Source organism: Myotis lucifugus, unplaced genomic scaffold, assembly GCF_000147115.1.
Source record: "Myotis lucifugus unplaced genomic scaffold, Myoluc2.0 scaffold_831, whole genome shotgun sequence".
Taxonomy (NCBI): domain Eukaryota; kingdom Metazoa; phylum Chordata; class Mammalia; order Chiroptera; family Vespertilionidae; genus Myotis; species Myotis lucifugus.
Window position 1 is genome coordinate 88,552 of NW_005871879.1, and position 20,705 is coordinate 109,256.

Genomic DNA, 20,705 nt, shown 5'->3' on the forward strand with positions numbered 1-20,705 from the left:
TTGCCTGAAGCCCGGCTTCTTAATCACAAACTTGGGTCACAGGTAAGGCTGTTCCTGGGACCCGAGGTGCCGCCTTGACTGTGGCCCGGCTTTCAAATCAATATCATGGGCCACAGTCAAGGCGGCTCCTGAGACCCCGTGTGCTGCCTGGCCTTGGGCTCAGCTTTCTGATCATGATCACGATCCTGGGCCACAGGAAAGATGGCTGATGATTCCTGGGATGCCGCCTTTCCTGTGTTCCTGCTTTCAGATCTCAATCAGGGGCTGCAGGCACAGCGGCTCCTGGGTCCTGGGGTGCCCCCTTGCCTGAAGCCCGGCTTTAAATCACAATCATGGGCCACAGGCAAGGCGGCTCCTGGGACCAGGGGTGCCACCATGCCTGAGTCCAGGCTTTCAAATCACGATCATGATCAAGGTCCAGAGGCAAGGCGGCTCCTGGGTCCAGGTGTGCGCCGTGCCTGAGGTCGGCCCTCTGATCATGATCAGGATCACGGGTTCGCTTGTGTCCTGGGGTGCTGCTTTGCCTGTGTTCCAGCTTTCAAATCACTATCAAGGACCACAGGCAAGGCGGCTCCTGGAAACCGTGGTGCCACCTTGCCTGTGGTCTGTCTTTCTGATCTCAATCACTGGACACAGCTAAGGCGCTCCTGGAACCCAGACTGCTGCCTTGCCTGCGGCCTTAATTTCCGAGTACTATCAAGATCACAATCGTGATCACGGCTGCAGGCAAGGCACCTTCTGTTTCCCGGGGTGCCACCTTGCCTGTGGTCCTGCTTTCTGATCTCAATCACGGGCCGCAGGCACAGTGGCTCTTGTTTCCTGGGGTGCCGCCTTGCCTGAAGCCCGGCTTCTAAATCACAATCTTGGGCCATAGGCAATGCGGCTCCTGGGACCCGAGGTGCCGCCTTGACTGCGACCCGGCTTTCAAATCACGATCATGATCAAGGTCCAGAGGCAAGGCGGCTCCTGGGTGCCGGTGTGCGCCGTGCCTGAGGTCGGCCCTCTGATCATGATCAGGATCACGGGTCCCCTTGTGTCCTGGGGTGTCGCCTTGCCTGTGGTCCTGCTTTTAAATCACGATCACGGCTGCAGGCAGGGCAGCTCGTGCGTCCCGGGTTGCCACCTTGTCTGTGTTCGGGCTTTCAAATGACGATCATGGGCCACAGGCAAGGCGGCTCCTGGAAACTGGGGTGCCACCTTGCCTGTGGTCTGTCTTTCCGATCTCAATCACTGGACGCAGGTGAGGCGGCTCCTGGGACCCAGGGTGCTGCCTTGCCTGTGGCCTTAATTTCTGAGTACTATCACGATCAGGATCACGATCACGGCTGCAGGCAAGGCAGCTACTTGGTCCCGGGATGCCTCCTTCACGCGGCCCGGCTTTTAAATCATGATCACATGTTGACATGTAAGATAAATTCTCATATTTTCAGTTAACAAAACTTTTCAAATGTCTACCACGATATAAAAAATTTAAAATCTCATTTTATTCATGTCCACTTTAAAAATGAGGCAAAGTAAATTGAAAAAGTACGAAACTATATTTTTCAAAGGGGAATTCAGTGTAGTATCCCCACCTGAATTAGTTACTGAAGTAGCAAACTTAATGTATTATGAAGCCTTTTAATCTATCACTGTGGATCTTACAGCACTGTCCACAGTAACTATGCAGTATATACTAAGATACTAATAAAAAAAGTTACAATAAAAGATCTTACTATTTCCTTACTTTTTAATATAGAGACTGGCTTTAAGCACCTAATCTTTACAAAAAATTTTAAATACTTCAACTATTCCTGCCAACATTCTGATAACTTTAATGAAATATTAAATATGCCTATATGCAACCCAGTAAAACCTGGAAAATATTTAAACTCAATCTTAATGACCCTTTTGACTGACATCCTAGCCTAGTGAATATTTTCTACTCACTTTCTTCAACTGTATTATCAACTCTAAACATGTTAAATTTTTTGAAACGTTATGCTTGAAAAGACTCAAGAAGAAACATCATGGAAGTGTTCCAATTTTTAAAATTCTTCCTTGCTAATGTGCTTTTATAATTTGCCATTGTAACTGCAGAGTTAGGAGAGAAAATGCTGACATCACAGACACATTTTAACTCAAAAAGGCAGTAGTGCAACACAGACAGTCCAATAGGGAAAGCAAGATGTAGATCACAAACAATGAAATTTTACTTTCTAGATATTGGTTGTCTAATTTCTTTAAAACCAATTTCTAGACATGATAGCTAATGGTATGTATTATATAATATAAGCCCTTGGAAATACCTGCTAGCAAGGCGGTCCTAGAAAGTAATACAGAACCGCCACCCGTTGTATCCAGCGTCTGTACCACCAGAAATCTACACTTCACTAGTTCATTGTGGCAGTTTTAAGGCCAGTTACACAAGAATTTTCAAAGGCTAAAGAGCACAGAATATATGATTTTTATATTGAGAATAGTTGTTATTTAATTTCTTTGAAAGAGAAATCTTCACGCTGGCTAGATGGCTCAGTGGATTGGAGTGTCTTCCCAGGCACCAAAGGGTCCAGGATTCAGTGACCAGTCAGGGCACATACCCAGGTGCCAGGTTTGATCCCCAGTCCCAGACACTGGATGGGAGGCAACTGGTAGATATTTCTCACATATCCATGTTTCTCTCCCTTTCTCTTTCCTTCTCCCTTCCTTTCCCTCTGACATCAATTAAAAAGAAAGAGAAATCTTCAAGGTCAGAAAAACTGAAATGAAAACTCATAATTAAAATTATTTTAAAGTAATTCATATATGGTAACAATGTCTAAAAGGTTCAGGAGGAAAGGAAACAGCACATAATATATATTAAAAAAGTAGCCATTTTGCACTAGGAAGCAATAAACAATATTTAAGGAATTTTCTACTGTAAAATAATCCATTTTCCACATTACACATTATTAAAGTAAACATTAAAGCATTTGAAACTATACTAGTATACAGAAATAGGTACTGTGAGAGGACCAAAGCTGAAAAGAAAATGTCAAGTGGCAGGTTAACTAGAAATTGTTAAAAGTTTAAGAGAGACATTTCCTTTTTATCCAAAACTGAAAACAAAATTAAACAAATGTAATATCCTCTAGTAATAAAAATAATCAAAGGGATATGAAAAATACTAAGGATCCTAAATTAAGCATAGGCTAAAAAAGATCCTCATCAGGTTAAAACCTTTAACTTATTTTTAAGAGGAAATACTAAACTTGCCAGAATAGGGAATATTATATTTCAACAGTACTTGTTTTGGTAGGTGAGATACTCATTATGTCAATACCCCCCCTTCCGCCACCCCCGTCTCCCTTAAAAGGAAAGAACTTATCTGGGATTGGAGCAGGAGCAGTGATCCTTCTCCAGTCCTTGCAGATGAGGCGCTCATCATGTCACAGCCCTCATTCCTCCTTAAGATAAGATGGCATGGGCACGCTGCACATCAGTAAGGTTAGCACAGCTGCCAGATTTTTTTATGGCCACCCTGCACAGGTTTTTGTTTTCACAATATCTGGCAATGGCCTAGGGGGAGACATGAGATAGAACACAGGTACATTCAAAATAAAGGAGCTGCAGCCTTCACAGAGAAAGCATCACTGATAGCCACACAGTCCTAATTCTTTATATGGATTATGGTCATTGCCTCTTCGGAGAGCTGCGTATACACTGCATGGTCCTTGGGATCCTATTTTATGTTCATCCACGAAGTTAAGTAGTTTAGGGACTCTGATTAGATTGACACAGCAAAGGGGAACTTAGAATTTGTTAAAGTTTGGGTTTTTTCAAGATGTCAAAGGTGTGACAGTCTTCCTCACAACAGTATCATCTGTTGTCTGTACACTTGGTTCCTTAAATATAATAAATATACAGTTGTGAAATGTCATTGTTTACTCAGCTATTTACATTCTATCCAATCTTCATTAGTTAGCATTTACTCTAAGCAAATTTTAATGAGGCTGGCATGTGCTGTATCTTACTGAAAGCTCGAAAGGTCTAGTGACTGATGCCCCATCAAGGTACTATTTCACTTGCACATTAAGGTAGACGCACTCTAAAGGACTATTAAGTACCACAAAAACTGTCCATTTTAGTTGTAATTTTGTTGTATACTCCCCAGAATTCATAAGCCATAAATATTACTTTGTCGCACATACTTTACAAATGCCATTAAAAACCCATATACTTTCTACACCCAGTGTTTGAAGTACATATTCTACAATCTAAGTATCTCTCTCTCAGGTTACTTTTGTCTATCAAACTGAAGGTACTGAACTGTGATCTATACAGAAAAGACATGAATTTGCAAACTGAGTTAAGAGTGATAAGTAGAATATGGTTGTAGATATGATTAATGATACAATTGTAGGAAATTATTCATGTATGGCTATAAAATAGAATACAGTTTCAAAAAAACCATCAAAGTTTAAAATGGATTTAAATTATTCTGAATCGTGGTCACAGAAAAGGTAATTTTTATAATGTAGGATTCTTATATACACCATAAAAATACTGCTAATATGATGTGAGAGAGTTAATAAGTCTTATTCAATGTGTTAGTTTAAAACAGGTTTTCATTTTCCTAGTCTCTACATAATATGATTTATGCACAGATACTGGTTTTTGAGTCTGACAGAAAACCCCACTTTGTGATTTCACAGCCTTACCTCTAGGTTCAGTGCTCGTTCTTTTTGAAGAGGAGTCAATGCAATAGGCAACAATCCATGGTCACTTGCTAAGGACCGAAGGTCAAAATAGTATTGGGCATAGACACTGGTAGAAACATACAGACGAAACCGCAGTAGACATAGGTATTGCCTTTCCAACTCATTTCTGGGGAAGAAGGAAAACACAAAACCACCACAGGGCAATTTTAGTCAACATGGTTCTCTTCAAAATTGTCATTCTAAGCTACTAGGTTGGCTCTGAGTTTAGTTTTAATCAAATAAAGGCTACCAACCTGGGCTAATACACTAATGTTCAACCAGGAAAACAAGGCTCAACAATTTGTGGTCCCCTTTGAGTTTGGGACAAGGGGAAGGACTTTGAGTTTGGGACAAAGGGAAGGAGGTTATGTCTCTTGTGCACAACAGCTGTTGACTAGGGGCTCAATTATCAGAGTCCCATTAGTGCAGCTGTAGGTTTATTCTTCTTGCTCACTCTCAGGGCTCCACTCTAGTGCTCAGATGAAAGGAATGATGTATGCTGTTTCTTAGCCCTGAAGAACTTGCAGACATTTTCACCAGGCTGATAGCAGGAAGGGGATTAGTAAAATAGAGATGTGCCAACAAAAGGACTGGGCACATCACCACAGCAACAAATGGATCCATTCAGAACCACCACTCTTATCTTTGAGGGGAAAACTCTTGGAAAATTATCAGACACCAAAAAAGAAACTGAGGAAGAGACAACTCAATGGAAGCATGTACAATGCTCATGGACAGGAAGCATTAACACCTTTAAAATGTCCATACCACCTCAAATAATCTCTTTCAACCAAATTCCTATCAAGATGCCAATGCCATCTTTTACAGAAGTAGAACAACTAATCCAGAGTTTTATACGGACACACAAAAGACCCTGGACAGTTAGTCACAGCAGTTGAGAGAAAAACAAAAGAGGCTGGAGGTATCACACTACCTGATATCAAACCCCACTACAGGGTTATAGTCATCAAAACAGCATGGTACTAGCATAAAAACAAACATAGATCAATGAAACAAAATTGAAAGCCCAGAAATAACCCCACACCTATATGTTTAATTACTATTTGACAAAAGAGGAGACTTCATTCAACGGTATAAAGACAGTCTATTCAATAAATGATGTTGGGTAAATTGAACAGATACATTCAAACATCGAAGCTAGACCACTTCTTACACCATATACAAGAATAGACTCAAAATGGATTGTTAACCTAAATGTAAGTGTCAAAACCATAAAACTCCTAGAAGAAAACATAGGCACTAAAATCTGGAATATTTCTCTTAGTGCTTTGCTGATAGATTACCCTGAGCAAGCGAAATAAAAGAAAAAATAAAGGATTGGGACTATATCAAACTAATAGTTTTAGTATAGCAAAAGAAAACATCAACAAAATAAAAAGACAACCCACTGATGGGAAAACATATGTGACATTGATATATCTAATAGGTGGTCTAATATTCAAAATTTATAAAAAACATACATAACTAAACAACTTCTATAAAACATATACAGCTCAATACCAAAAATACGAAAAATCTAATTAAAAAATGGACAGAAGACCTGAAAAGACACTTATCCAAAGAGAGCATACAGATGGCTGATAGATAGGAAAAGATGCTTAACATCACTGATCATCAGTGATATGCAAATTAAAACCACAATGAGATATCCTCACACCTGTCAGGATGGCTATCATCACCAAACAGCAAGTGCTGACAAGGATGTGGAGAAAAGGGAACCCTCGTGCACTTTTGGTGGCAAGGTATATTGGTGCAGACACTGTGGAAAATAGTATGGAAGTTCCTCAAAAATTAAAAATTGAACTGCCTATGACTCAGTGATTCTACCCTGGTATATATCTGAAGAAAACCAGGACACTACTTGAGAGGATATATACACCCTATATTCACTGCAGTATTATTCATAATCCTTAAGCTGTAGAAGCAACTCAAGTGCCCATTAACTGATGAGTGGATAAAAAAGCAGTGGAATATTATGACTCATCCATAAAAAAGAATGAATTTCTGCCATTTGTGAGAGAATAGTTGGCCCTAGAGGGTATAATGTTAGTGAAATAAGTCAGTCAGAGAAATACAAATAACATGATTTCACTAAAAAGCAATATAAATGAACAAACAAAACAGAAGCAGACTCAGAGGTAAAGGGAACATTTTGATGGTTGCCAGAGGAGAAGAGGTTTGGGGGAGCTGGGTGAAGAAGGTGAAGAAATTGAGAAGTACAGACTGGCAATTACAATGCAGTTAGGGGATATAAATTACACCATGGGAAAGAGAGTCAATAATACTGCAATAACTATGCATGGTGTCAGGTCAGTACTAAAAATATTGTGGAAAACACTTCGCCAAGCACATGATTTTCTAACCATTATGCTGTACACCTGAGACTAATATGAAATAACTAGAAGCCCGTCGCACAGATTTCTGTTCTTACAGAACCCGGGACCCCTCGGGGGATGTCAGAGAGCCAGTTTCGGCCTGATCCCTGCAGGCCAGGCCGAGGGACCCCACCAGTGCACGAATCTGTGCACTGGGCCTCTAGTATGCATATAAGATCTTTGGTTAATCTCTTCCTGCACTTCCCACTCCCCCATTCTCTCTGAGATTCATCAGTCTGTTCCATGTTCCCACGCCTATGGTTATCACTCCTGCGTTAAGCATCTGCCCAGGTGGCCAATGCACATCATAACTACTGGCTGGGCAGCCGGTCGCTTAGGCTTTTCTTTATATATAGATATTGAATGTAAAGTCTTATTGAAAATAAATGAAATTTTGAAAATGGGGGAATAAAAACCTGAACTGGTAGAAAGCGTTAAGAAAGGCATGAAGGTATTTACATTACTGTTGTTTTTGAATCTGAGCTTCTACAAACTTTGCTACCAGAGAAATATACCAAGTTATCACACAGATTATTACAATAATAACACATGAAGACATACTAATTAATGAGGAGTATGAAATGTCAAAGCAAATATGGATAGAAAAATGTACGTAATTTTATGCCTAGTTCAGTCCTCTGCACAATGTAACCTTTCAAAATATTTCTTATTTTGTAAACTTTATGGGGGCAAATAAGGTATTCGAAAATGGTTTGAAACTTCATCAAAATCTTGCAAACTCACAAGTTCTTGATTGTAATGCCCCTTAGCAATGAGAAGAAGTGAAAATTCCACATAGCCTCATCGTGCAGATACTTGTATGTCAGAATAATCGCTCCCAAAACAATGCGTTTCCAGTTAGATGGGCAAATGTCGATTTCAGCATAAGATAAAAGTCTTTCTATGTAAACCTGCAAAGTAGAACACTGGTTTTTGATTCTAGTTCAGTTTAAGTGCTGTGATAAGAACTTTCAGGAATGATAGATTTCATCAGTTTTTGACATGCCTTTTATTCATAGCTTCTAGAGAGACTGCTTGGCCAGCCAAAGCCAGAGGCCAAGAAACAGTTGCAAATCAGACACTTCTACTGCCTACTTTCCCAGGTGAATTTCCAGCCTGCTCACCAAAGAGTCGCTGGTTCCACTCTTGGCCCCTGTCAGGACTCATGCGGGAGGCAATCAATAGATGTCTCTCTCTCATACTGATGATTCTCTCTCTATTTCTCCTCTCCTCCCCTTTCTTTTCTACTTTCTCTGAAAATCAATGGATAAAATATCCTCTGGTGAGGATTAAAAACATTTTTTTTAAAGAGAGTCCCCCCCAGTGGCTGCTGTGTGGTGCAGCAGGACAGGCCGTGCAAACAGGTGTGTCTGAGGCAGGTCTCTACAACTGTCAGGTATTCCTGGACTTAGTGCCTTTGTAAGAAACACACACGCACACCAAGGATAGACATTTCATATCCCCTAAGCCTTACATCTCCATCAGGATTCTGTGAAATCCATCTCTGTCTTACACAACCTGAAGCTTGGTCAGTTCTGTTGGTTTCAGTTGGTAGCAGAGCTGCCAGTCTCTATCTCCCTGGTTCTCCTCTAAACCTGCCAGATAGCTGGTGAGATCTCATGATTTCTTCACATGTATTACATGTCGATTCTACAAAGAACTGGGTGAAGTTAACAGCTAAGCAAAGATTATAGAGGCAAGCTGTGATTTGCTGTTACGTCGAAGGGTTCTTTGAAGAAGAGTATGTTTACTGTCCGAGGTTATCAGATTGACAGCCCACATTAGCCAAAGGTGTTAAAACCCAACTGTATTTTAGAAAGCAAAAGGTTATTGAACATTATGTGTTATTAGTGAAAGTTTGCACCAATCTTCCAAAGCTAAATGCTCCCAGATATCCTATGAATGAACCTCCTTACAAGGTTCAACTGTCAACTTTCTGGGAATAATTAGAGACATACACAACATTGGAAATCACTCAACTTTCCTTCATCACTTCTACAGATTTAGAATGTGCCATTGCACATTCATTTATACCACTTGCCCTCCTGTGTCAGTGGAATTGAGATTTCTCTTCTCACTGAAACTCTTCTAGCAGTGAAGTCAATCCCATCCCACTTCTGAAAAACACCTCCCACAATTACCTCTTCTTGAACACTTTCCTGTGCCAGAGATTCTCTCCAATATGAATGTATTTATGTGATACCCATCCCACTCCCCACAATCCCTAGACTGCCTCCTGTCTGTTTGCTCACAGTGAATGCCCTGAAGCTGCTTCTCATCTCCCACTCTCTCCTTCACCCACTGTAGTCTGCCCCTGGCACTGTCACTCGACTGAAACTACTACTGCTAAGGTCATCGGTGCGTGTGCACATACAAACCAGAGCTCTTCACCCCAGCTCCCCACTCCCCACGCATTCCCTAATGTCATGTGGGGCACTGCCATTTGCCTAGGTGCTTGGCCAAAGACGTCCAATGAGTTGACCTGTTGCAAACTGTTAGCAACTCTTGTTATCGCTGCCTGTCACTGATAGTGAGTCTGCTTCCTAGTCTATTTGTCACTTCTCACCCATGTCAGTTATTGCCCCTGACTTCTTGGCCTCCAATCAGACTCCCAGCTACAATCATTGTCCCGAAAGCAGCCTGGATAGCTTTTGTAATCAAGAGCACTTCCCCACCCTGCTCAACTCTGCCAAAGTGTTTCCACCAAACAAATAAAAATGTCACTTTCTCCCATGGCCTGCAAGCTGCAAGGCCAATCAGGTAGCACTTGCCCTTCTAGGTCCACATGACCTACATTCTCTCCCTCATTCCACACTCTGACCACACTGGCCATACCTCACTCTTACTCAAATACCAAGTATAAGTTCCCGTCTCAGAGGCTGGCACTTATTCCCTCTGCACATAACGCCAGAGCTCCTCATCTTCCTCAGTTCAGTCAGGCCAGGGTCAGATGTCATCTCTTACAGAGGCTCTTCCTGATCACCTCTCTCAAGTAGCAAGCCCCTCTCAGCATGATATCACGTCACCCTGCTGTACCTTCGTGATATTTACTACTACCTGAGATATTCACCTTTTAACAACACTCAGTTAAAGAAATATTTATCTCTTCCTCACTAGGACAGAAGCTCCATAAAAGCAAACACTTTATTCAACCATGGCTCTCCTCTATCCTCTGCACTTAGATCTGTAAGGACTCAACTCTGAAGGAGAAATCATCAGGCATAGCTTAGGGTGCTATCGAAAACAGGGAGAAACAATAAAATAGAAGGAAGATAAGGGAGGGTCCAGAAAGAGAGTGAGGTCAAAGTGCTCAATGCTGACAAGAAGTTGCTCATTCCATAAATATCCACTAAATACCTGCTCTTGCTACTCTTCCTGCTTCCATGCACTTTTTATTCACACATTTTCTCGGTATTGGAATAGCTAATACTAATTCCCTGCCAGTAGCTCAGATTCATGCTCTAATTCCATATATTCAAACGCGTGGCCTGGTGCATCAAATGCGTGCATGGAGGGGGTTGTTCCCTCAGCCTAGCCTACACCCTCTCCAATCGGGAACCCCTTGGGGGATGTCCAACTGCCAGAGTAGGCCCAATCCCATGGGCCTAAACTGGCAGTCAGACATCTCCCTCACAATCTGGAACTGCTGGCTCCTAACTGCTCACCTGCCTACCTGCCTGATTGCCCCTAACTGCCTCTGCCTGCCTGCCTGCCTGCCTAATTGCCCCTAACTGCCTCTGCCTGACTGCCTGATCACCCTAACTGCCCTCTCCTGCTGGCCTGATCTTGCCAACTGCCCTCCTCTGCTGGCCAATTTGGTTCTGACTAGTCTCTTTCTATGCCAATCAGCATCAAAAGCTCTGCTTCCTAGGCAGCCATTGGCTCCTCACACTTCACCCAGATTTGGTTCTGACTGGTCAGTTTCTATGCCAGTCAGCGTCTCTGGGTCTATCAACAGAGCCTGCTCAGAAGTGCGGCACTGATGAGCAGCCCCGGTGGAGGCCTGGAGAGAAATAGAGGTGCTGTTGCTGGCCCGGCTTGGAGAGAAAGAGAGAGGCAAGTGTTGATCAACAGCTGCCACACAGGCTATGGATCAGACCCTGCTTCTCTCTTCAGGCCTCTCTCTGGGCCTGGTTTGCATTCCCCTCAGCAGTCAGTGCTGGGTCATAGTGCCTGCAGCCGCAGCAGTCAGTGCTGGGTCACCACGGCAACCAAGTGCTGACTGTAGGACTGACTTTCGGTTGGCTGAACCCCCGGTTATGATGAACTCAGGGTTTTTATATAGTAGGATGATCTCTAGAGATGCCCCTCTGTCTCACAGGTGCATCATCTTAATGTGTTTGAAAAGCACTCACCCTCTTCTACCCCAGATGTTCTCCTTGCTGAGTTCCCTAGCTCTTCAAGTGGGAGCACCACTCCCGCCTTTGATCAGCTGTGCTCAGCACTCCAGATGGCTGGCAGCTCCGTGAAAAGGCCTGTGTCTAATCCAGTGCCCACTGAGGGGTCTCTATTCAGCAGCACAGGCAGCCTCTCCAAAATTCTGATTGAAAACTGATGGAGGAGGCACTGCACTAAGTACTCTTCCCTCAGACCAAGCAGGAGACTTTCCCCTTTAGGATTGTCCGAGGGAGGAGTGATACAATCCCCATTCTTTCTCACGAGAATGGACCTCTCATTCCAAATGACACACTCTTTCCACAGGAAGCCTGGATGAATGACACAGAGCCCCTTACACAGCTGTAGCTGAGCAGACAACCAGCAAAGCCCTTTCAGGTCCTACTGGCACTAGAATCCTGGAAACATCACAGGCAGGCACAAGAGGACAGCAAGGACGGATGAACACCCATCATCCAAGGAACAGAGAACTTAGGGCTCTAGTTCTCAGTCAGGACACACATTACAACTGCCTGGGGAATGCAACCTGCGACTCAGCTTAGACCTACACTGAACCTGTCACTGCCTGGGGCCCAGAAAGTTCTGTTATTGCCCCCATCCTGCCCCATCAGCACACCTTGTATGTATGCCTGTGTGCACTGCATGTGCCTATGTCTCCTGAGGCCTGGAGGGAGAAATTGGAAACCTCTCCCTCCTGCTGCCTTTGATAGCAATCGCTTTGTGGTGAAAAAAGCAAGGACATTTTAAATCATAGTGATTATTAAGCTCAAGTGTGTGAACTTTACATCCTTTGATAGGTTTCCCTTAATAAAGTTCTGAAAGAAGAACTATCTTACCAATGTTGTTATGGCATATCCTCCTGTTGCCTTAAAGGCAATGAAGAAAGGTCGAATAAATCTGTAAATTGATTCGGGATCAGGATTATGATGAAAGAATTCCTCAGGAACCTTTTCTTCCTGAAAGAAAGTACCCATTGAAGAAAAATATTAAGTACTTTTGTAACAACCATTTTCCACTTGTGCCATGTGCAGCTTAAAATTATTTTGATTGGGTGACATGTATTTTAGCCTTTTAAATATAAATAATGGGACCTTAAAAAACAGTGACTGAATATTGACACGCAATAAAGATAAATACAGGCACAACCTCAGAATATTTATATATTCCTTTCCACCTTCCCCTACAATATTCTGTCTAAATGTGAACTATTTTTAGGCTCCAAAGACTTGTTGGTCATCATGTCATACTTCTCTGCAATCAACTTTGAGAATGTAACCATCGGGCTCTAAGGCTGTGCTGTGCACACAGTGCTCACCTGCCACATGTTGTTATAGAGCATATCTGAAGACATTTTAAAATTTTTGTCATTCTAATTAATTCAATATTTAAATAGCTGTTTAATTGTCTTCTAGAGATCCGGACATATCTATTAGGTTATGTATAAATATTCATATTGCTTGATGCTATTGAAAATTTTCTTTTAAACATATACATTTTTGTTTTTCAGGCATGTTGTCCACTGTAGCTCACTAATTATACAAAGCTGAAACTCAGTTCTTACTGACCTATCCTATATAATAAAAGGGTAATAAGCAAATCGACCGAATGGCGGAAAATTGGTCACTGTGATGCGCACTGACCACCAAGGGCAGAGCCTCAACACAGGAGCTGACCCCTGGTGGTCAGTGTGCTCCCACAGGCGGAGTGCTGCTTAGCCAGAAGCCAGGCTGATGGCTGGCGAGCACAGTGGCTGTGGCAGGAGCCACTCCCACCTCCGCGGCAGTGCTAAGGATGTAAGCCATCAGTCAGACATTCCTTAAGGGCTCCTAGACTGCAAAATGCACAGACTGGGCTGAGGGATCCTCCACCCCCAGTACATGAATGTCGCGCACCGGGCCTCTAGTTTCTTATATAACACGAGAGGCTCAGTGCACAAAATCCGTGCATGGGTGGGTGGCCCTCAGCCTGTGCCCTCTCACAATCAGGGACCCCTCGCGTAGGGTCCCTAGGCTTGACTGGTGATGAGGCCCTATTGGGGCTTTCCTTCCCCTGGCTACTGGCAGCTGGCCATGCCCCCGCTGCTGCCACTGCTTGCCATTGGTGTGGCACTGCCAACCCCTACCCCATCACTTGGCATCTCCCTCTGCGGGCAACAGGCGTGGGGTGTGATCATTGGCTGGCCTGGGATTTCCCTCTGCGGGGTGATCACTGGCTGTCCCTGCACACCCACCACCACATTGCTAGCCAGTGGGCTGGGCCTCCATCTGTGGGTTGATTGATTGCGGGGGCCCCCAGATCAATCACCCTGCAGAGGGTGGCCCTGCCCACACACGACAGTGCTGTCTGTAGGGGTAGCCTGGGTCTTCCTCTTTAGGACAATTAGTCGTGGGGCTCTGCCCACCCAGCTGGGGCTCCACAAATGGTCACCGCCCAGAGGATGGCCTGGGCCTCCCTCATTGGGGCGATCACGGAGTGCCACCCCACCCCGATCGATTGCCCCGCCAGCCAGAGGCATGGGTCTCCCTCTTTGAGGCCTTGGCCTCCCTCTGTAGGGCGATCGTGGGGCGATGGCCGGGCCCCCTGACCAATCACATTGCACCCACCTTGGCAGGCCTGGCACCAGTGTGTGTCATAGCATAGTCATCCAAAGTTCATCTGGAAGGTCGTTCTGCTGTTTGGTTGTTTGGTCGGTTTGCATAGTACACTTTTATTATTATAAACTAGAGGCCTGGTGCACGGATTTGAGCACAGGTGGGGTCCCTCGGCCTGGCCTACGGGGATCAGGCCAAAACCAGCTCTCCAACATCCCTCGAGGGCTCCCGGACTGTGAAAGGGTGCAGGTCAGGCTGAGGCACCCCTCACCCCAGTACACAAATGTTGTGCACTGGGCATCTAGTTTCTTATATAACACTAGAGGTCTGATGCACAGATTTGTGCACAGGTGGGCTCCCCTGCTCTGGCCTGCAGGGATCAGGCTGAAACCGCTCTCAGACATCCCCCAAAGGGTCTGGGATTGCAAGAGGGCAGTTCTCGGGTTACACACCCCAGAATCGACTCCCTCCTCTCTGGTTCTGAGTGCATCACCTGAGAACCACATCTGCCAAGTCACAGCAACTCAGTAGCATCTGCATTGAATGTCAGACCTCTGTTGGTCAGTTCGCGCCATAGCTACCAGTTAGACAGTCGCTTATGCTTTTATATTAGATGTTCCTTTTGTAAAATAATTAGATACAACATGGGGAGGGGAAGAAAACTTAAAGGAAGGTAATGTGAACTCCAAGCTGGAGAAAGTAATTTTTTACTAGTGATTAATTTTGAAGCAAATCAGCATGGAATAAGCACAACTGTCTGAGAGAAAAGGACAACCTCAATACAACTGGCACTTACTGTGACAGGATGGAGTCTCTCATCAAAAATGTCCTTGGATCTATTTGCATCTCTAGAAAACAAGAACGTGATTGAAAAAAAACTAATCCAGGAACTGTCGTGTTAGCAACACATCTGCTGGGAGTAGAGGGGGGTGGAGGGAGCTTAACCTTCAACAAAGAAAGTCCTTCTACAAATTCTCTTAGATCCCGTAGGAATTTTCTGAACTCTTTTTATTCAGCACATCAAATTCTGTGAAATTTTTTCTACAATGACCTGCCAGAGCTGCCTTTATAAGCATTGACCCTCCCTAATAGGCAACACTAGGCAACCAAATCGATGGCCAGACCTCTAACTTCTCATTGGCAGACACAGGAACATTTTACAACGCAGTAGTAGTGGGCAATTCTTCATGTGAGAATGAGATTCCTGGTTTTTTTTTCACTGTTTTTTCTCTTACTAGTTTCCTATATTATACTCTTATTACATAATATATTTCTTCTTGATTCTTTACAATAATCTGAGGTTAAAATTTGCCTTTGAATTTTAAAAGTGACCACTCTATTGATTTGAGGGGGAAAAAATGGATTGGCTGCCCCCTATACATGGAACTGGAAAACTAGCTATGTGGCCTTACAGAATTGAACCTACAACCTAGGTATGTGCTGCCTAACTTGGAATCAAACCTGCCAGCTTTTGGTGTACAAGACAATGCTCCAACCAACTGAGTGAGGGAAACCAGTCTTCTGGGGTTTTTAGGTTTAATTTTCCACACTACTACACTCTGGTCATTTACACAGTGGTTCTCCAAGTGTGTTTTGCAGGCTTCAGTGGTTCCACTAGACCATTTCCAGGAGACCCATGAGGCCAAAACTGTTTGTATAGACATATTAAGGCACTGCCTGCATTTACACTGACATTTGCAATGACTGGATAAAAGCCAAAGACAGTAAAACTGGTTTCTGAGCAAGAATCAAGGCAGGGGTCCCAATCTGTGCTAGTAGTCATTCTATTCTTCACTGCCACTTGTTGACAAGAAATATGCTTTACTTAAGCACATCTTTGATAAAGCAGTGACAATGAATAATGTTATTAGAAGTTGAATCTTCTTTTTATACTCTACAGTGGTTCTCAACCTTCTGGCCCTTTAAATACAGTTCCTCATGTTGTGACCCAACCATAAAATTATTTTCGTTGCTACTTCATAACTGTAATGTTGTTACTGTTATGAGTTGTACTGTAAATATCTGATATGCAGGATGGTCTTAAGTGACCCTTGTGAAAGGATCATTCGACCGCCAAAGGGGTCGTGACCCACAGGTTGAGAAATGCTGCAAGGGGAAGTATGCATTAAGCATTTCTGCATACTGAAATGTGATTGTTAAGGAAAAGCACTTGGAATTAGTTGTGAGATGAATGCCCTACTGTTCTCAGAGAATAATATTTTTATTTGATTATACAAGTGTCGTGCACTCAAGACTGAAAAGTGAGTCTGTCACTTCCAGGAAAATAACTTATACATTTCTTGCCAATTGCACAGTTCCAGCTATCAAGCTCAAAATCAAGATTGGGGAAAACTTGTATCCTTTTTGTGACCTAACAGTTTTTCAATACCTAAAGGTTTTTCTGGGAAGACTGGTGGTTATGTGATGCTACCTAACAAAAGTGAGTTTTGATACTGTAAAAAGAAATGTGAGCTGATACTTGACAAATGACCAATGCACAATGTTATTAGAAAATTACTTACAATTTAAGAGATTCATTTAGCATAGAAGATGTATGCATGCGTACTAATTTAACAGAGACCTTAGTACAAGTTCAAGGATAGGATTTAAAATTCCATTGTAACTAATTCAGAAGACAGCTTCTGTGGACTTCTGGTATAGTATCAAAGAATATCCAAAATTATCTGAAGGCTTTGAAAATACAAACTTTTCTAGCCATAAAGATACATGAGGCTGGGTCTGCATATTGTTTATTCAAAACAAATTATTGAGATGACTGAGGTAATCACTATGGATTGAAGACAGGGTGTAAGTGAGAATCAGCTGTCTTCTGTTGAACCAGACATAAAGAGATTTGCAAAATGTAAATAAGTGACACAATTTCCATTCGACCAATTTATTGTGGAAAATGATTCTCTTTTATAAAGAATTATGTTAACACTATGACTCGCTATCAGGGGTGTTTCTGCCCCCCAGGAAACATTCCGCCATGGTGGATACATTTTTTCTTGTCAAAATGGGGCCTGGGAAGATGATACTACTGGCATCTAGTGAGGAGAGGCCAGGGAAGCTGTAAACACCCTGTAACGCACAAGGCAATCCGCCACAACAAAGCAGTATCCTGCTCAAAATTTCAACAGTGTTATAAAAACCATGTTTCAACATACAAGGAATTCATTTTTAAATTCTCAGTTTTAATTTCTAATACAGTAAATATCAATATAAACCAGATAAACAAATTTTCTTCAGGATCCTCAATAACTTAAGCATTAGGAGTCCTAAGACAAAAACAAATGGTTCGCTTCAACAATGTAATAAGAGCACTAAAGCTTACTTCAATAGTATCCATAGTTAAAATCTAACACTAACTTTATATCTGGTAAGTTTATTAGCTAGAATAACAAGACTGGTTTTAAAACTCACCTCTTCTTTATGTGGTAATATATTGCTAGTGCCAGGCTGTGGAGAAAAGAAAAAGTAACAATTGACTTTATGTCAGGTCTGAAGACAGGTTTTAAAAGGGTTGTGGTGGGGGAAGACCATCCCAGCTTCCAGGGGCCATGAGATCCTCATTCAGAAAATATCGGCTAAGCACTTTCTGCCTTGTGGTAGTTCTTTGTCAGTTACTAAAATTAGGAAAACCAAAATGCTAAGGAATATGCTGTTAGAAGACATGTTTTGGGTGATTATTATAACATAGAAGTTATTACACTCTTGCCCTATCTTTTGCCTTTCTACTCAGAGAACCTTTCATCCTGTACAAGTTAGATCTACTTGTACACATGCTTAAAATCAAGCCACAGTAGTTTTTCCACCTGCCCACCTATTTTCCTTTTTCCCCTAAAGTTAAATAAAATGCTCTATACAGAAGAGAATCATTTAAGGTCACTTTTACATAATTGTTAAGAAAATGTAATGGCAAATAAAAGAATGCAATGAAGTAAAATAATACACCCTGTAGTATTAAAAACATTTATTTCCAAATTAGTTCAAATAAAATTTTAATGAGCAGATGTAAGTCCTCATATCTGCGTAAGTTCCTATATCCCTATGTTATTCCCAGATGCTGTGTAACATGAAACAAAGGAGTGCTGTAGATCAAGTTATATGCTTTTTCTCTTTGCCCCAAATGTCAGAAATGAAGCTCCAAATAATTGAGGAAAAGCAAATCTGAATTTTATAACTAGGTTATAGAATATTAGCAGTTGTACAAAGGTCTGTAGCATTGTTAGCATCAAAGATGGGCACTTCTACAGTGCTTCAAACAGTTTCATCTTCAAAATGATTTTAAAATCATAGAATTTGAAGCATATAAGCTGAAAGGAACCAATGAACTTCTGATGATATTTAACTCAACAACCCATTTTACAGAGAAAGTAACCAAGGCTTAAAACTGACTTGCTCAAGGTCCCACCAAGAGTGAGAAGCAGTTCTCCTTCTTCTACCCTCTAACCAGGTAGTGTGGTTCCCAAGCTTGGCTGTGCATTGGGATCTCATCAGAGGAGTTTTACAAACTGCCTTCTTCCACCTTGAGATGCTCTGATTTAACGGGCATTGGTTAACTTTGGAAGCTTCTCGGGTGATGACAAAGTGCAGCAAAGTTTGAGAACAGAATGAATTAGAGTTAAAATCAAAATCATCCCAGATTCTTTTCTCCACATAAAAATGCCTTCCATCCCTCCTCAGCTTATCAGAAGGCTTGTGAGAGTGACAGAGTGTGTTAGGGAAGGAGAAATGGAATGCATGTGTTTAGAGACACATTTAGACAAAAAATGCGTAAGTGATTCTAATAAGGCTCACCCATCCCATTGAGAACAATGCACTATTACCCCAGAATAAACATTTTTTCAAAACCATTCCTAAAAGCTAATGAGCTCTATTAATATTCTCACTAAACCTTTAATTTACCAATATTAATGTACTGAATGATCATTTTCAAAACTTGATAAGAGCAAATGAAAATTTACTGTACTTCCCAAAATTAGACGAATTTGGAGGGAAAAGGCGTAACACCCACTTGTCTAAGTAAGGCTAATCTTCAAAACAACTCTTGAATTATATATTGTAACACCAGAATCATCTAATTCAAAAGAAGCTATGAAATGCAGCCAGAAAGGACTGGTTTTTACTCCCGGGTTTAGTGGCCAGACTGAAGAAAAAGACTCAGTGATTGTGAGTTGGGTGCCAAAGCTCAGGACTTTAGAGAGAGACGGGTTCCAGTTTTGCTGAAACTCAATTTGATCTCAACTGTTGTTATGAGAGAAGAAACTTACATTATTATGATTGTGAACTGGCTGTTATAATTAAAGTAGAAGTTACTGAGAATTTAATTAGCCAAAAAGCTGATACAATATAAACAAAATTAAGTTTATAAATGAATTATGTCTTAGGACTGAAAAATAAAATCAGGAATGAGGATGTTAATATTTTCAGGTAGAATTTCCCAAACTGTGTTCTGGAAAGTCAACCCTCTCATCCTGGAGAGACACCAATAATGATCCTTGGACAGCGCCAATGGGATTCAGGAAGCTCTACATCCTAGTTTGGTTTTATTTTGCTCTTAAGTAAGCTTGAAAGTTTCATATTAGGGTGTTTTTAAAGTGCATCTCCAATTGTGGACTATTAACTCACAGAATTTAATGAATAGTTTTCATCATCATGACACTGTTATGTTTGCTAAGCGTAAACCTGACTGTGACTATGTTTCCCAAACTTCACCTCTCTCATGATTTTGCTTTGATTTTGTTATATATGGATCGATATAATGTAGTGTCTTGAAGATGTGTAAATATATATCTATACATACATATATATATAACTAAATATATATATAACTAAATTTAATTCATCTATGAAATTAAAACCTCAGTTGAACAAATTTAACCCTCAATCTTGAAAAGTTGTTCCTTTAGACTGCTTTGATGCATTTTTCCTGGAAGGAGAGTGCATTTCAATATAGAAATAGTGCAGGAAAAAAGAAAGTAGGATGGGGGAAACCTGACACAATCCAATGAAACTGTAATTGCAGATACAGGCTGGTGCCAGTAGGGGACAAGCTGTCCCTTATTCCAAGAGCAGCTTCCAGGGTAGTACACATGGTTTTAGGCCTGTATCTCATGAAGAAATACTTTATTCCAGAAACATTCAGTAAAACACACCTCTCCTTTCATTGTGTTCAACAATGTCTCAGGAACAGTAATGCCTCAAGTAAAGATAAACACTTTGGGGGGGATTTTTTAATTGTTAAGTGGGTTTCCCTTCTTCCATCCACTCTAAGATTAAAATGGAAGTGGAAATCAATATATAATTGACACCAGTGTTTTAACCTGAGCACTGAAAAGGACAATCAAATGAAAGTACATATGGGCAGGATAAGGGGTCTGTCCGCTATTTGTACTCACCACTGCAAGGTGATTTTCAAATCAGACTGAGAAATAGTGCTGTCTACAAATACTGTAGCACACGAGCTGTACTTTTCCCTAAGGTGACCAGGAGACACCTGAATGGGAAGGGGAGCAGAAGAAAATATCACAGTAAGTTAAACCTACAAAAGTGTGTTTTTCCTTGGTGAAAATGTCAGACAATTAAGCATTACAATTGTTCTC

General features: G+C 41.8%; 1 protein-coding gene across 1 annotated transcript in view; it reads right to left on the reverse strand.

The window, feature by feature from the left end:
- Positions 1-3,426: 3,426 nt before the first annotated feature.
- Positions 3,427-20,705, reverse strand: part of LOC102436850 (cyclin-Y-like protein 1) — a 43,310-nt gene continuing 26,031 nt past the window's right edge. The window contains exons 3-9 of the mRNA XM_014448442.2: positions 20,502-20,599; positions 17,524-17,559; positions 14,897-14,948; positions 12,346-12,465; positions 7,859-8,025; positions 4,680-4,845; positions 3,427-3,537 (exon numbers count right to left, since the gene is read on the reverse strand). Of these exons, the coding sequence (XP_014303928.1) occupies positions 3,427-3,537; positions 4,680-4,845; positions 7,859-8,025; positions 12,346-12,465; positions 14,897-14,948; positions 17,524-17,559; positions 20,502-20,599 (750 nt within the window). The remainder of the gene's footprint in view (positions 3,538-4,679; positions 4,846-7,858; positions 8,026-12,345; positions 12,466-14,896; positions 14,949-17,523; positions 17,560-20,501; positions 20,600-20,705) is intronic.